This window comes from Mauremys mutica, chromosome 4, assembly GCF_020497125.1.
Source record: "Mauremys mutica isolate MM-2020 ecotype Southern chromosome 4, ASM2049712v1, whole genome shotgun sequence".
NCBI classification, from domain to species: domain Eukaryota; kingdom Metazoa; phylum Chordata; order Testudines; family Geoemydidae; genus Mauremys; species Mauremys mutica.
The window spans coordinates 6,577,241-6,594,406 of record NC_059075.1 but is presented as its reverse complement, the minus strand read 5'-3'; the positions used below and the strand labels follow the sequence as shown (position 1 = coordinate 6,594,406).

The window sequence follows — 17,166 nt, the reverse complement described above, 5'->3', positions numbered from 1 at the left end:
TGTTGTTTTATTGCTACAGCCTAAAACCGAACTTTCAAATGTACCTTTTTGTGTTGTTAATACAGTTATGCTGATTTAATGTTTCAGCTCCCTCCCATCAAGCTTGCCAAAACAATTTAATCTATGTGTAGGGCTGACAAGTTGCAACCTTGAATCATTTACTTTGAACTCCTTAAAAGGGTTTATAATGGAAATGCTGACAGACCAGTAGCTGAGGCAGCATTAACAGGAACCATTATGATCAGGTATCTGATGTTGTTTTCAGAGCACACATTTTAGAGAAACGACATGACAGGATAATGGAGACATGCCTTTTCAAAATTATGAAGATTTTAAGACAGCATTTAATGAAGTGCCTCTAATTTTGGGCAGAAATGGTTTTTAGGCCTGCAAACTGAATATGTGCCAAATGAGTGGCTGTACTGTCTCAAACTACGTTTTGGGGGTATTTTTCTTCATATTGTCTTACTGTTTGTTTATTGCTTGTATGATCACTGCATTTGTAGAATTGGGGATGTCCATATTTCCTAAACAGGCATTCAAATCAGCAGAAAAGAAGACAAAGCAAACATTGAAAGAAGTTCAAACAGTTACCACCATTCAGAAAGCAAGAAAAGTTTATTGGCAAGTAAACTTTAGATAGTTACCCTCTCAGATGCGTGTGTGATTCCGTGCAAACTTAAAAGGACATTGTTGACAGGAAATCTTTTTTTTTTTTTTAAAGAGTTATAAGTAGTGTTTTGGTTCTACACCCACCTCTACGTCCCTTGTCAGTTGTTCTTGTTTTAGTTATAAGCCCCAGTCCTGCCGGTCGATCCACATAGGTGGGCCCCTTCAAGACTGCTCTGCATGGGTATGCGGATTTGCCTGTGTAGATCCTCTTGTGGGATTGGGGCCATGTTTTCCTAAAAATTTAAACATTTTCTCTTCTCTGCTATATAAAAGATCCACACAAACAACTGGGGTGACGGACTGTACACAAAGTTATATCAAGTACACACAGAGTAAACAGAGAAAATAAAAGAAATACTTTCTCCCTTTTTATAAACAGCTGTTTTAAAAGTAGCAATTATAGTTAAAAAAATAGACTGTAATTTGCTTGATGTGTTCTTTTAAAGAATATGATTGACAGCACAATCACATTTGTACAATACCTTGAATTTATGCCCTATATATATGTATGAAACTGTAGCTGGTCAACAAAACGAAGTATCTTTGAGAATACCTGTCTTTCCACCTATAATACATTAAAGTACTGAGACCCTGGCAAAAACATACCTTCTGTAATAGGCAAACAGTTCCAGTTATTTTATACTGCGTGGTTTGATGTAATTTGACAGGTTTGAGAAGTTCCTGTGGTTTATTAGCTCTGAAAATTACCTCATTATTGCTGGAAGAGATCAACAGCAGAATGAAATGATTGTGAAGCGATATTTGAAATCAGGTTAGTACGATTAAATCAAGCATGTCAGCATAGTTTTTGTTTTCTTTGCTGATTGTTATAAATGCTTGTATTGTACATCCAAAACTGAGGAACACTGTTAGATCTTTATTAGCTTGTGTATAAAATTCAGCTTGCTTGTATGCATTCTCATTTTTCTCCATTGTGTGGAATTTCAGACTGTGAAGTTCTTTGGAGCTTTATAATTATGTCCATGTGTGAGGTGTGATATGGAATGCAGCTTCTTCACCCAATAGTTTTGAAATTGCCTGAACTGAGTTAAAAAGCAAACTAACAGACTTTACCTTTTGCAGCTGTACTTCGTTCCACGTGGAGGAGCATAAGTTATGGACATAAGCTATAGCTAGTATTTTCCTACAGCAGTGGTTCTCAACTAAGGGTCCTGGACCCCTTGTGGGGCTGCAAGCAGATTGTGGGGGGCCGTCAAGCAGGGTTGGCATTAGACTTGTTGGGGCCTAGGACAGAAAGCTGAAGCCCCACTTCACGGGCTTGAAGCCTGGGGCCCTGAGACCAGCCACTGCGTGCTGAAGCCTCAGCAACTTTGTTTCATAGGGCCCCCTGTGGCGTGGGGCCCCAGGCAGTTGCCCGACTTGATACCCCCTAACACAGGGTCCTGCCATTTATATGCAGAACAAGGGTGGTTGTGGCACACGTGGGCTGTGGAGTTTTTATAGGATGTTGCAGGGGGGCCCCCAGAAAGAAAAAAGTTGAGAACCCTTGTTCTACAGCACAGTACAGAATTCAGAAGTACTGCAATATATTAGCATCCCAAAGGTCTTAGTTCACCATGATACTGGTGTCAGAATGAATAATGACTAGCCTGGGGTATTATTGACAAGAGACATACTTACTTTCCCTGAATATGTGAACGTTTTGGCAGTGATCCAAGTAAATCAGTTTCTAATTAAAGCTTGGAACCCTCTCTTAATAATCAGTGCAGGCACTAAGTGTGCTCAATGATGTGTCCCAATCGTCTCTTTTCTGTTTCAGGAGATATATATGTGCACGCTGACCTACATGGTGCAACTAGCTGTGTAATCAAGAATCCTACAGGTAATTCTTCTGTGGTTGACTGTGATTTATAATCTGTTAAAAATAAACACTTTGAAATATAACTGACTTTAGTAAAAATGTACTCTTACATCTTTGTCCACTCTCCATTTCACTTCGGCTTTTAGGTTGACAAGTTTTAGTCTGAATTCATTCCTTATTAATGTGCAACCCAGTGATGAAGCCATAATAGCACAGTGCTTCTTTGTGCAGGAAAATTGCCTTCAGGAACTGCCTCTGTAGATCCCCACTCTGAGATCCTTTTTTACAACGTTTGGTTACTTTTTAAATGTGTGCTCAGATAACCCAAATGTTGTGGTGTTGCCATTACAGGTGAGCCGATCCCTCCCCGTACCCTGACTGAGGCAGGCACCATGGCATTATGTTACAGTGCTGCCTGGGATGCTCGTATCATCACTAGTGCCTGGTGGGTTTATCATCATCAGGTAATGAGATCTTGCCTGTTAGTTCTGAGAAGTTAATCTCTGAAAGAATGAGTGAAGAACTGTAGATGTAAATGTCACCACAGATGAAATTAAAGACTAAAAGAAACACAGTTGTGTATAATATGTGATGGTCCTTACAAGTTCTCCCTGGCTCTACCACAGTGGCCTTGGTTTGTGAATCTTTGGTATAATGGGCCCATGACCCAAGAAATCCTGGGGGTTCGGCATCTTTTAAAAAGAGGTTAAAGGTCAGTGATGCGCTGCGCTCATCTCTTGTGAGCACCTCCGGTGGGCTGGGTGCAAACCTGCACTCTCTCGGCTCACGGTGCCCGTTGGCTGGTGCCCTCATCAAGTCGATCTTCAGTGGCTCAGCCCTCTGGCTAAGTCACACATAGGGCACGGTTTCACTACAGAGTTTACTGTGGTGCAGCAGCTGCTCGAAGCCAACAGGAGCGTGTTCTCCTGTTGTCTTAACTACTTCAGCCTCCATGAGTGGCAGTAGCTATGTCATGGGAGAAGCTCTTCTGCTGATATAGTGCTGCTCATCCCAGCGCTTATGTTGGTGTAACTTGTCTCTCTCAGGTGGGTGATTTATTCACCCCCCTGGGAGATATAAGTTATGCCAACATAAGCTGTAGTGTAGACATAGCCATAGTCTAAATGCATGAGAGAATCCCTTCTGGGTGACAAAGTTCCTACACAGACTATCACTGTGCCTATGATGGTATCTGTGGCCCCGCCTTTGGGCTCAGTTCTCAGCCCCTTCTGGGCTAGCTTTCAGTCTGTCCCTGCCCTGTTATGGAACACTGCCCTCAAGGCATTCTCCCTGGAGACTTTGTCATCAGCAGTTCTCTGGCATCCCAGCTCTCCAGCCATTTTACTCCTTAACTTCAGTCCCCTTTTGGGGGTAACAAAGTTGAAAGAATGGTTGGCCCTCTTCAGGGTCTTCAGCCCCATTCCTGGTCCTGTTTAAACTCCCAGCCCCTTTCTTGGGCTTTTAATGCAGAGTCTCATCCCCTCCTTGAGGCTTAAGCCACTTCTCCTGTGGCCGGTGGAGGAACCCAGGCCCACCCACTATTCCAGGTCCCAACCCAGGGACCCTATAGACAACAGCTACATACTGTTTCTGCTACTTGGTTGCTGCTGCTATTCCTGGATGGCTTCCCAACTGGTCCCATCACTTTCACCCATTACCTTGGGTTATAGTCCTTGGGTTCTACTTTCTTGTTCCCTGTTTGCGCAGGGTCTCGTCCAGGCCTCCTTGCCTGGAGAGTCTGTCTCACCCCTTTCAGTCCCAGTCAGGAACTGACTTGCTCAGGTGGCCCTGCTGCTCTTTTTAACTGAGCCTGCTAGGCTCTGATTGGCTGCTCCCCTGCAGCCTTTCAGCGCAGGCCTGGAGGACCTACCTTTACTGTGCCTTTTCTGGAGCGGGCTGTGGTAGGACTGCAAGGCCTCCAGCAGGTCTCCTCAAAGGGCGTGGTGCACCCCAGCACAAGGTCATATTGTTTGGGAATGATTTTTAAAAAGTGTGATTAGTTTTTAATTTTCTGTTAGAACTTTAATTCACATATTAAATAAGGGTTGGTTTGTTTTTGTTGTAAAACACCTAGAACATTAGAATGGGCAGGCAACATGAAGAGCTGATCTGTTTTCTAGTCAGTCACTTGACATAATTTCACCAAGCTTGCTGTGGTTTACCCTTTCCAATATGTTCTTTCTTTATGGCACTGTACTGTAACTGAGGCTAGCTCATGTAGACATTTGTTGTATCTCTACTTAAGTATCTGTGTGTGGTTTTGGTTGCTGTCTTGGGCACTAACAGTGAAAGACTAGTTCCCAAAAAGTTTTGGAATCTCTCATTGCTTCCCTACTGGGAAAACAATTTATTTCTGCTTTGCTTTGAACCTTTAATCTCAAGACTGATTAAGGACTTTCTCTCTGGCGAAGAAGGCTGGTCTCAAAGGAACCTCCTGCAAGCAGAGCACCAGTATTGCCCTGGGAGCAGTGGAATGGGGAGTCTTCCATTGCAGAGCCCACTTAAGTCAGCTCTGGGGAAAAAACTGAGGGCTTTGTCTTCACTACTGGGGGGATCATCACTGTTACGGGTGTCGATTTAACGGGTCTAGTGAAGACCTGCTAAATTGGTGGCAGAGCGCTCTCCGGTCGATCCCTGTACTCCAGCTCCTCAAGAAGATTAAGGTAAATCGACTGGAGAGCGTCTCCCATCAATGCAGCGCAGTGAAGACACCGGGGTAAGTCAACTTAAGCTACATCGACTCCAGGTATGTTATTCACGTAGCTGGAGTGGCGTATCTTAAGTCGACTTACCCCGGTAGTGAAAACAAGCCCTCAGATTCATAGATTTTTATGGCCAGAGGAGACTGTTATGCTCAAATCTGATCCCCTGCATAACACAGCCTATAAAATGTTATCCAGCAATTTCGACATCGAGCCCAGTAACTTATGGTTGAACCAGAGCATCTTTTAGAAAGACATCCAGTGATGATTTAAAGGCTTCAGATGATGGGAGGTTGTTCCTCAGAAAATCCTCCCTATAATACTCTTCACTTTGTGAAGTTACAAAGCTGTCCTTAGAAATCAGAAACACAGTTAGCCTAAATGCTCATTTTTATTATTGTTATTACTCAGTGAGGCACAGTTTTCTACAGTACTTTATTAAGTATACAATATGTGGTACTCTTCTTAGGTGTCTAAAACAGCACCAACTGGAGAATATCTGACTACAGGAAGCTTCATGATAAGAGGTGAGAACTTGAAGAGAGACCATCAATTTGTAAACCACAATTATCTGGAAAATCTGTATCTTCTACAGTGACAAGGATCACTGCAAGAAGTTGGCAAAAAATGTTTATATATTTAAACCACCTTATGTTTTCCTTTTTTTTCCCCCCAGGGAAAAAAAACTTTCTTCCACCTTCATATCTTATGATGGGGTTTAGCTTCTTATTTAAGGTACTGTCCCATTCATTGGTTACATTTGTCTTCTTTTTTTCTTACATAAACATAAAAATGTAATCGTCCACAACAATCCTCAATTCCCATAAGCACCTTCCCTTCCAGTAGGTTACTCTCATTCTGTTTGCTCTGAATGGAAGAGAAACCTTTACTCTAGTTCATGAGGGTGGGCATGCAGCTCAGAAACAGCCAACTGAAGAAACAAACTGGGTACAATGGGATAAGCTTACCAAAGAAGCTGCCAATCTTTAAATATTTTTCCCCTTGGAGTGGGATTCCTGTTGTTTTAATTATTTATTTAGAACAAACAAATCCTGTGAGCACGGCGCCTCCAGATACTGTTTTTAATAACAAGTGTTTAAAGTGTTAGCAGGAGTTTTTAAGGTAATAATTGGAGATATACCAATCTCCTAGAACTGGAAGGGACCTTGAAAGGTCATCTAGTCCAGCCCCCTACCTTCACTAGCAGGACCAATTTTTGCCTCAGATCCCTAAGTGGCCTCCAAGGATTGAACTCACAACCCTGGGTTTAGCAGGCCAATGCTCAAACCACTGAGCTATCCCTCCCCCCTTGTTGTTGAAGCTCCCTTTTTGTGTGCAGTTGGATGGGTGTGTGACTAGCTCCAGTGGGCTCTCACTAGCCTTCATCTTTTAGGGACATGCTTTCAAAATTAGTTTTTGATAATTGACACCCCCCCCCCTTTTCCTCTCCACTGGTAAAGGAGCTCAAAAACTTAGAGTCTTTCCCTAAAAATAAGGAAAAGAAATTGAAGTAGGCAAGTCAGTTATTGCATGTAAAGGGTAGTAAAGGTCTGGTATTAATCATCAGGGAAGGCAGTTTCAGGAATGTGTAAATGAGTTCAAGGGACACGAAGAATTTGTTTCTGGAGAGGAATGAGATTGAAGGGCATGCTGAAAAAACAGGAAGATGATGTCAAGACAAACAAGGGACACTTAAGATTTGCCAAATGGTTTCCGCACAAGAGCTTGCATTAATGTAGTTGTTTTCAATCTCTTGGCCAGATCCAGTCCTCATGAAATCAATGAGATTCTTTCCATTGACTTTAAGAGTAGGTGAATGGAGCCCATGCTGAATATTGGTGTTGGGCTCCTAAGAATCAGTATTAAAATTTGAAGTTCCAGGTGTTCATTCACTACAGTTTCTCATTGGGTTTGGTATAAGCCAGTTTCCTCGGGAATCCTTTTGCTCAATAAAAAGGAGCTGCTTCTGTCATTTAGGTGGAAGAATCTTGTGTTTGGAGACACAGAGACGAACGAAAGGTCAAAGTGCAGGATGAGGATATGGAGTCTGTGACCAGTAGTACCAATGAACTGGTGTCAGAAGAAGTGGAGCTACTAGGTATTATGGAGGCTTTAATATATTTTACTGTGGGCACACTGGGAACTCTTAAAAATACATTGGGATGTACATTCAGCTCCCTGAATTAATAATATGTTAGTCAAGTGTCTTTAAACTGAAATGTCTTTTCCCCTAACTCATTTAGAAGAAGCACCAGAAGGAGATGATAGCAGCACTGATGATGAGAAGGCACTGCCTCAAGAAGTGCCTGATGGTATTGAAGACAGGGCTGACAGTAACCTCGAAGAGGATGTTGCTCACACAGACAAGGATGGAATAAACAAGCCACCAGCACAAGAGGAAACCTCTGAAGATGATGATGTAGAATCTGAAGAAGAGGCTGAAGGTCAGGAGCTGATGAGTGAAGTGAAGGAGGAGGAGATAAATTATCCAGACACTGCAATCGACCTATCACATCTTCAGCCACAAAGGTAACCAAAAGAGCCTCCACATTTGTCAGCAATATGAGCCATTCTATGAATGTCAGTGCCTTAAAACTATGTTTATGTGATAAGAGGGATTGCAATGAGTACATGGGACTAATCCTAGTGTTCAAAGGTGCAGGCTGCCTGAATAACAAGTAAAACAAATGTATACATGTTTGGTAGTGCTGTCCCACCCTTCCTAGATGGTCTTCTCTACACAGTTCTTCATTTTGGGTTATCCTAGTCCCCCTTCTCCTGATGGTAGCAACCACTGCACTAATGCATTCTCTGGCTGGGGCATATGTGGTATTCTGGCCATTGTCAATGCTGTTATAGAAGCATAGAAATGTAGGGCTGGATGGAACCTTGAAGTCATCAAGTCCAGTCCCCTTCCCTGGGGCGGGACCCAAGTAAACCTAGACCATCTCTGACAGGTGTTTGCCCAACTGGTTCTTAAAAATCTCAACAATGGGAGTTCCATGACCTCCCTTGGAAGCCTGTTCCAGAGCTTAACTACCCTTAGAGTTAGAAAGTTTTTCCTACTATTTAATCTAAATCTCCCTTGTTGCAGATTAAGCCCATTACTACTTCTCCTATCTTCAGTGAACATGGAGAACAACTGATCACAGTCCTCTTTATAACAGTCCTTAACATACTTGAAGACTTACCAGGTCCTTCCTCAATCTTCTTTTCTCAAGACTAAACATGCCCGGGTTTTTTTAACCTTTCCTCATAGGTCAAGTTTTCTAAACCTTGTATTGTTTTTGTTGCTCTCCTCTGGAGTCTCTCCAATTTGTCCACATCTTCCCTAAAGCGTGGTGCCCAGCATTGGACCCAGTATTCCAGCTGAGGCCTCACTAGTGGTGAGTGGAGTGGGACAGTTACTTCCTGTGTCTTACATACAACACTCCTGTTAATACACCCCCAGAATGAAATTAGCCATTTTCGCAACTGCATCACATTGTGGACTCTCATTCAATTTGTGATCAACGATAGCCCCCAGATCCATTTCAGCAGCACTACTGTCTAACTAGTTATTCCCCGTTTTGTATTTGATTTTTCCTTCCTAAGTGAAGTACTCTGCACTTATCTTTATTGAATTTCATCTTGTTGAATTCAGCCCAATTCTTCAATTTGCTGAGGTCATTTTGAATTCTAATCCTGTCCTCCAAAGTGCTTGCAACCCCTCCCAGCTTGGCATCATCTGCAGATGTAATAAACATACTCTCACTCATTATTCAAATCATTAATGAAGATAATGAATAGTACCGGACCCAAGACTGACCCCTGTGGGACCCCACTAGATACACCCGCCCAGTTGGACAGTAAACCATTGATCGCTGCTCTCTCAGTACGGTCTTTCACCCAGTTGTGCATCTACCTCAGAGTAACTTCATCTAGCTCACATTTCCCTAGTCTGCTTATGAGAATGCCATGTGGGACTCTCTAAAAAATCAAGATGTATTGGTTGCTAGGGGTGCTTCAAGCACAGGGCATTTTACAATTTTTCCTCCTTGGGGAGACCAACCTTCTTCCACTCAAGTGTTCTACTAGGACCTAGGAAATGGGAAGCCTAAGATCACTTCTGTTTTTATTCAAGATGGTAGTGACTGAAAATTATTGCCACCTGAAATGAGATGGTGATCTCCAATTAGTGCCAGTGGCTAATATTCCTACCACTTACCCCGCTGCCCTCACACATGGCACAACTTAGCAGCTTCACGGGCAAGAAATGAATGGGCATAATGAACTGTGTTATCAGACTGTTATTTCTCTAACGACACGCTGCTCCTTTCAGTCTTCACAGATCCCACCAGAAAATGGTTACAAAAGAGGAAGCATCTAACCTGGTAAGCTTCCTGATAAGATCTTCAAACAAGTAGCACAGCGTGTGATTTCTATGAGTGGAAATAATGAAATATAACTTTTTAAAAATTTTTTAGAGTGACAGTAAGTCACATGGGCGAAGACACTTGTCAGCCAAGGAGAGAAGGTAAGAATGTCTTCATTTGAGGGAAGGAAAGATCTAAATATGTGCGTATATGAAAGTCCTCATTTCTTAAGGAGGAGTTAACCTTTTTGGAGGAAGTCACTTGCAGTGTGTTTCTTGCCACTTGAAATTAATGATATGGATATAACAGACACTGTGAACACAAAGTAGTTGGTTTTTATTAGCTGGAAGAATTGGGTTTTTTTGATGGGATACTGGGTAATTTCAAAGGCCTGGTTTAGAATATAAAGGATCACTTCCGCACTGTGGAAATGAATTAGTAAGGGCTTGTGATCTAGTTCAGGTTTCTATGCCACAGAATACTATTTCCCGCAAAGATGCTGTGGTGATGGTCCCATGCTTATGTGTGTGAAAAAGGCAGGAATTGAATCCAAACTCAGTTCTAAGCCCAGCAACCTCTCTTGCCGGCCCTTGAGGTGGAGATAGGAGTTGGAGCCAAAGGGGCACCAATTTCCTTTCTGGATGTAGTTGCTTAAAGAGCTTCCCAGTTTCCAGCTAGGTGCCTGCCTGACCCACATTGACATCAGCTAATCTGACCATGTCGTCTTCTAGGTATATCCTCCCTTTCACTCTGGTTACATTTGTCAAAGCCAAGGCTTGAACCAGGAACCTTTAGGTCAGGGGTGGCCAACTTGTGGCTCTTCAGAAGTTAATATGCGACTCCTTGTATAGGCTCCGGGGCTGGAGCTGCAGGCACCAACTTTCCAATGTGCCAGAAGGTGCTCACTGCTTAGTGGAGTCTGTTCTCTGGGGAAAGATGGGCCTCCCCACAGAAAGAAGAGTTCTGTATTTTTTTGGACAAAACGTTACTTACGGTATTTTGATAAGAATGAAAGACACTGGCTGAAGCAGCAGGGCTGCCTGTAGTTCCATGGTCTGAGGGGAGGGAAAACCAAGAACTTTGAGCTTGGCGAGTTCCTACCTTGGCCTACTCTGGGAACACAGACCCAGAAGTAGCCTGGTATCCCAGTGTATATCTTATGGGACCAGTAGTGCCAAGTAAGCAGTTTCTCATGTGGTGTTGAATCACTTTATCATTGGCTTCTGTGTTTAAATTTTGAATTTTTCATTATAGATGTGACTTATTTTCCCGTGTTCTTGTTCTTAATTGGTCTATTGACTGAACTTGTAGAGCTGTATCCTTTGGGAAGACAGGTGCTATGTTAACGTAAGATCATTGTCGTTTCATGCCACAGAACCCTGTAGGAGGGCGCATCCCAATGATTATTTTTCTCTTAGGGAAATGAAGAAAAAGAAGCAGCAACATGACATAGAGGATTTAGAACCACTTGAAGGAAAGGAAAGAGAGACCAGCACGCAGCTCCCATCTTCTCCTGTTTCAAACAAGAGCATGTCAGCCCCTCAGCCCATGAAACGAGGACAGAAGGTAGAATGGATGAAGTTGCAGAATTGTTTAGATTTACCCAATGAAAAGGGCCCTCTTAAAGACGCATCATATTTTTAATTTTTTTTTTGCATTTGCCCAGTATTCAATTTGCATATTCAAACATCTCCACGCAGCTGACAAATTTAGACTCACTTGAATAGTTGTCTGTGTTTAATAACAGTTGTTGATTGACTAACATTCAGCACTTGATACTTCTCTGAATAGAAATGACATCTGTTGGGTTAACACAGTGCTTAAACTAAAAAGAAAAGAGAGAGACCATATGCCAGTGAAGAATTGAGCTCTAGGTCGATATTTGCAGAAATTCCTTTTTGTTATTTGCTAAACTATTAACCCCCATTTTTCTTCTCTGCAGAGTAAGATGAAAAAAATGAAAGAGAAGTACAAGGACCAGGATGAAGAAGATCGAGAGCTCATAATGACGCTACTGGGTGTAAGCCAAAATAACTATGGCTTTTCCTTTGTATTGTTTGTTCTGTGCTTGAGAGTAGGTTTAAATTATTTATGTGAAATCTAGTCTGCAGGGTCAAGCAAAGAAGAAAAAGTGAAGAAAGGTAAAAAAGGAAAAATAAAAGAAGAATCAGTAAAGAAACAAGCCCAGAAACCAAAGAGTGGCCATCAGGTTGATGCAGGTCGTAAAGAAACCCGCCCCCCGGTAGAAGTATTAACACATGAGTTACAGGACATGGCCCTGGAAGATCAGCAGGAGGAGAAGGTAAACACTGTAGACCTGTTTCATTCTCCACACTTTGCAGCATCTGGCTGCTCAGGCTGTTAAATCATTACTTTATTGTCCTATAAATATTAAACTGAATCCGTGTAGGGCTTGCAGAACTGCTTACTCTGCTGCATTCGTGTAGTTGCCACTTTTCTTAGATCAGTGTTTTTTGAGAACAATGTATATAATGTCAGGACTAATTTTTAATAGTTGTAAGAGGCACCAACCCAAGAAACCAGGAGAGTGCTCCCTGGCCTTCGCTGGAGCACAGACCTGCCAAAACTAGAAGTCTGAGGGGTACGGTGTGTGGCTGAGCTGTGTTGAGGATCTCTTACTGTCATGCTATATCAATTGTGCAGTTAAAAAACAATAAAGGGGTTTTGTAGGTTGGCAGCTTGAATTTCAATATTTCCACCCAAATCTATCTCCTTCCACCTTTGCATGTGCCAAGGAAGTTTGGGGATAGAAAGAAAAACCCTATATAAAAATGCAGCAGTACCAGACATACTCTCCCTTAAAATGGAGTTCCATACGCATTGAGGAGACTGTACCCACACATGGCTTTCTGTTTGCTGGGAATGTGACCTTTCTGGGAGAAGTATTCTGATGTTCTACAAGTCTTAATGTTCCCTTTTATTTACATCTGTGGTGCAGGAGGAACAGGATCAAGATCAACAGGAAAATGAGGTAAATTTGATCACCTTCACACTTCTAATAAAGAGTTAGAATAAAAGTGCTTAGAACAAGTTTTTAAAAGTGTCTCTGCTCAACACTGCGAATGGCCTGGACCCCAAGGTCCTATCTGCTAACCCAGTTTGAGGCGTGTCAGTGAGGCTTACAGTTCCTAACTTGGAGAAGATTGGGCACGTCACAGAGGTGAGGCACTTGGCCTTCCAGATGGGAGCCAGTCACTATGCGTAATGACAGCTGAGGTTTATTGATTATGACTTTGCTATAGACCCCATGAGTTCAGACGTATCATCCCTGCATTATAACTTGGCTTTTTCAGTCACAGTTAGGATGTGAATTGTCAATCCAGGTATAAATGTTTCTTTATTATAAGGATCAAATCAGTTAACGTTTTTCTAGTGGAGAGTTTAAATGTGACCTTCCTAGTCTCTCAGTCGTATGGCTATATTAGTGCATAGTATTAAGGTAATAAATACTCAAGTTCCAACAAAATGTGGTTAAAATAACAAGGATTTGACAAACCCATTAAGAAGTTTTCCCTTTGTCTTCACCTGATTAACTCCATGAAGACTTCAGAATAGTGGATGATCCCACATCCCCTATAGGCTGACACAATAAGTAAACTCTAACTCTGATGAAAACAGTTCTTTAGACTAAAAGTTCCAGTTTACTTTTTAAAGAGTCCAGTAAACAATTTTGTAAAGCACTTTATATTCAATGTACAAAGCATATATTTTCTCAAAAGCTTTCAGTAGATGTATTCCACACTTAGAGAATTTGAAGAAATGGATTTCTCTAAGAGGAAAAGTATGTACTTTATTTCTGTATTAACAAGTCTTAATTGACTATGCTAAAATATAAACCAAATTTGGAAACTCCCCTTTACCTCATTTAAGACTAAAAGCCATGTCACCTTGGACATTCAGATATTACTTATCAGATTTTTTTTAAACTAGGGCTTCTCCAATAGCCCATCATCTCTTGATAAATTGAGTACATTTCAGTAATACTGTGACAACAGATTATGGTATGATATACACATGGGTGTTATGACTTCTCTGCACTTGGGCTGTGAGGGAGAAGGACCAAATTCCAACCTCTTTGGTAGTAAAAGATGGGTTTATTTTTATTACTTTCATTGTTGCTTTTTGTTTAAATGTTGTTTTCTAGTTTCACAGCAAGGATTGTCTTTGCTATTTTAGGAAGGAGAGAGACTGCTAAATTCTTTGACAGGCCAGCCTCACTCGGAGGATATCCTCCTCTTTGCTATACCAATATGTGCACCTTACACTACCATGACAAACTATAAGTAAGTAGCAGCGATTTATCTGAAGTAATGAACTTTAATTTGACAGATTGGCAGCACTTTGAATTAGTTACTTAATACCTGTGTAAATGGTGTCATTTTTTTTTCTCTTTTGAAAGATATAAAGTGAAGCTCACTCCAGGCAGCCAGAAGAAAGGAAAAGGTACTGTATACCGCAGAGTCGTCCTTTTCAACCCAGCAGCTTTTTAAGCTGGCACATGCCATTTAACAACTTCTTTCATGTACTTTTTACAGCTGCCAAGACTGCTTTGCATAATTTCATGCATTACAAAGAAGCTACAGCAAGAGAAAAAGATTTATTTCGCAGTGTTAAGGTAAAGAGCCATCTCCTTGGCTTGTTCAAACTGTACTACAGCAAGAATGAAAGCAGCGTTTAGTGCTATTGCTTTCGGTTTTGTCCTTGCATTACTAACTACTTATGCTAAATGATCTCTTCGATCTTGTATTTAGCTGTGACATTGAGTACCGTTCCCAGACATGAGGAAGAGCTCTGGGAAGGTTTGTCTCTCTCCAACAGAAGTTGGTCCAGTAAAAATATCTCACCCACACTTTGTTTCTCCCTATTGGCATAGAAGATGAATAGACTTTTAAGGCCAGAAGGGACCATTAAATCATCTAGTCCCAACCCCCTCATCACATGCCAGCAAGATTTACTCAGTTACCCCTGTCTTGAGTCCAGTAACTTGTATTTGACTAAGAATACCTTCCAGAAAATCATCCAGTCTTGATTTGACAACAGCAAGAGCTGGAGAATCCACCACTTCCTTTCCAGTGGTTAATCACTGTTACAGTTTTGTGCTGTTTCGAATTTGTCCAATTCCTGGCATTGGTTCTTTTTCTGCCTTTCTCTGCTAGATTCAGGAATGCTTTAGAACTGGGTATTTTCTGTACAAGAAGGTACATACACACTGGAATCAAGTCACCTCAATCGTCTTTTTGATAAACTACAGATTGAGCTTAGAGTCTCACTGTAAGGCACTTGCTCCAGACCATGAATCATTTCTGTGGCTCTGTGTATTGTCTCCAATTTTCAACATCCAAACTGTACACAGTATTCTAGTGTCTCACCAATGCCCTGTACAGAGGTAAAATCACCTTCCTGCTCATACTTACTATCCTTGTTTCTATAGCTAAGGATTGCATTGCCCTTTTGGCAGTCACACTAGGGCTCATGTTCAGTTGCTTGTCTGTGATCCCTAAATCCTCTTCTGAGTGACTGCTTTCTAAGCGAGGTCTCCTATTGTCTGCAGGGCCTGCATGATTTGTTCCTAGATACATGACCTCACTTTGCTGTATTAAAATACATGTGCCAAGTGATCCAGATTACACTAACTGCCCTATCCTCATTTACTATTCTGAAAAATTTATTAGTTATCTTATTTTCTTCTAGATCCCTGATAAAAATGTTGAATAATCTGGCCTACCGCTAGTTGTGGTGGACTCTTGTTAGGAATGCACCCCTGTGATAACTATTTATATTGAATGCCACTGAACAAACTAGTTAGGCTCAGCTCTCTATCTGAACATATCTATGACCTGCTGATCTATTGTTTTCCATGGAATGGGGGGGGAGGTGCAGCAAGAGTTAATAGTTCTTTACTCAGAGCACACCTGCATTTGCTGAACTGTCACCTGGCTACTTGCTTTGGAGAAACAGGCAGCGAGAGGCTGTAATGGAGTGACAGTGACACACGGTTATCACTGATTCATGTGGCATTATTACTTTGCAGCTGGTAGTCAGAGAGGACATGGGAGGCTGGGAAGGAGTGATTGCTGAACACTTCCTCCTTGATTTTGACCCCTGATTTTGTTTTGTAGGATACTGACTTATCAAGAAATATTCCTGGTAAAGTGAAAGTGTCTGCACCTAAGCTCCTGAACATGAAAAAGAAGTGAGTGGTGGTCGAAAATCACGCATATATGTTTAAACTGCCACTACTGCTTCAGAAGAGGACACTGACAAACCTACCACCTGGACCACTTCAAATTTTGCTAATAAAGTAAAATAGTTACAATCAGTTGGACTAAATTGAGAGGCAGAGATGAAGAGTTTCCTGCATCTGACCCTGGCCTAGATCTATTTGTATGGACTTTAAATTACATGTAGCATGTGACTCCTCTAAAGTGCACAAGTAAAGTACTACTGGCCTTAGTTGTCAAAGGCAAGACTGATTTTGGACTGATCCTCTTTCTAATACTGTGAGGACGGGCACAGACCCCGTCCATTCTCTCATTGCTTACGCTGTAGCAAAGTCCTGGTGCTTGTTCTTTCCAGCTCTCCTTTGGCAAAGGCTGGGTTTTAAACATACTACCCTGTTTGGAGCCCTCTTTCTAGTCAGGACATTGACCGTATTAATCTGCTTCTACTTATCGTGTTTGGGAATGAAGATAGATTTGACTGTACAGGCTTTTGGTAAATGTTATCAATCTGTCATATGATAGATTTATGTCCTTGCAGGACTTTTCTTAAGTCTTGCTTCTGACTAATCAGCTGCAGTTGCTTACTGGCCATGGAGCACCACAACCTGGTAACAATGCAACATTATGAATGAATGGGGGATAGTATAATACTTTGCCCATAATGTGGGGATTTATAAGTCCAAAAAATATGTACAATACCTGTGAGCAGACAAAAAGCAAAGGCCAGAGTAAAACAGATGAATGGTGAGCTGTAGCTTAAAAATCACAGATCTAATACAATGCCCCAATACTATTCACTCCAATAGTGAGCATGGAAGACAGCTAATTGAATTACAGTAAGAATATTCAGTTTAGTGCTATGAAAAGAAATGAGACAGTAAGTGAAGTGCTGAAGTCACTTTTTTCCAATATTTAAATCACAAGCCATTTATTAGTTTCTCAACCCCTCCACTGTATCAGTGGTGGCCTGTGTCTCCTGATTCCTGGGAGACACAGCAGAGCCAGAAAGGCCTTTGTGCTGGTTGCTGCTCACATACATACAATGTACTTTCAGTAGTTTTTAAACTAGTGAAGCTGAGCAGAGCCTGGCAGCTGTTAGTCATCAGCTTCACAATATGCATGAAGCTCTGAATATGGAAGCTGCTGAAGGAAACAGCACATTAATAATCAAGCCATTCCTGGCAAACTGGCAGTTTGTGCTTTTGGCTACTCCTAGACATGCATGGTCCAGTTTGACACTTAACTACTGATTGACTAAAGCATTTTCACACTCACTACAGGATTAAGACAAAATACAATGTCTACTTATCACTCACACTTACAGCTCTTAAATAACCCCACAGCAACGGGACACTTAATCACCATCCCTCTGT

General features: G+C 41.7%; 1 protein-coding gene across 1 annotated transcript in view; it reads left to right on the top strand.

The window, feature by feature from the left end:
• The window catches only part of NEMF (nuclear export mediator factor), a 31,388-nt gene extending 15,343 nt beyond the window's left edge, over window positions 1-16,045 (top strand). The window contains exons 16-33 of the mRNA XM_045017209.1: window positions 536-624; window positions 1,341-1,444; window positions 2,453-2,515; window positions 2,846-2,958; window positions 5,666-5,723; window positions 5,873-5,931; window positions 7,174-7,294; window positions 7,440-7,725; window positions 9,518-9,569; window positions 9,663-9,712; window positions 10,970-11,117; window positions 11,494-11,571; window positions 11,656-11,853; window positions 12,511-12,543; window positions 13,749-13,855; window positions 13,972-14,015; window positions 14,108-14,187; window positions 15,692-16,045. Of these exons, the coding sequence (XP_044873144.1) occupies window positions 536-624; window positions 1,341-1,444; window positions 2,453-2,515; window positions 2,846-2,958; window positions 5,666-5,723; window positions 5,873-5,931; window positions 7,174-7,294; window positions 7,440-7,725; window positions 9,518-9,569; window positions 9,663-9,712; window positions 10,970-11,117; window positions 11,494-11,571; window positions 11,656-11,853; window positions 12,511-12,543; window positions 13,749-13,855; window positions 13,972-14,015; window positions 14,108-14,187; window positions 15,692-15,769 (1,761 nt within the window). The 3' untranslated portion in view covers window positions 15,770-16,045. The remainder of the gene's footprint in view (window positions 1-535; window positions 625-1,340; window positions 1,445-2,452; window positions 2,516-2,845; window positions 2,959-5,665; window positions 5,724-5,872; window positions 5,932-7,173; window positions 7,295-7,439; window positions 7,726-9,517; window positions 9,570-9,662; window positions 9,713-10,969; window positions 11,118-11,493; window positions 11,572-11,655; window positions 11,854-12,510; window positions 12,544-13,748; window positions 13,856-13,971; window positions 14,016-14,107; window positions 14,188-15,691) is intronic.
• Window positions 16,046-17,166: the final 1,121 nt, after the last annotated feature.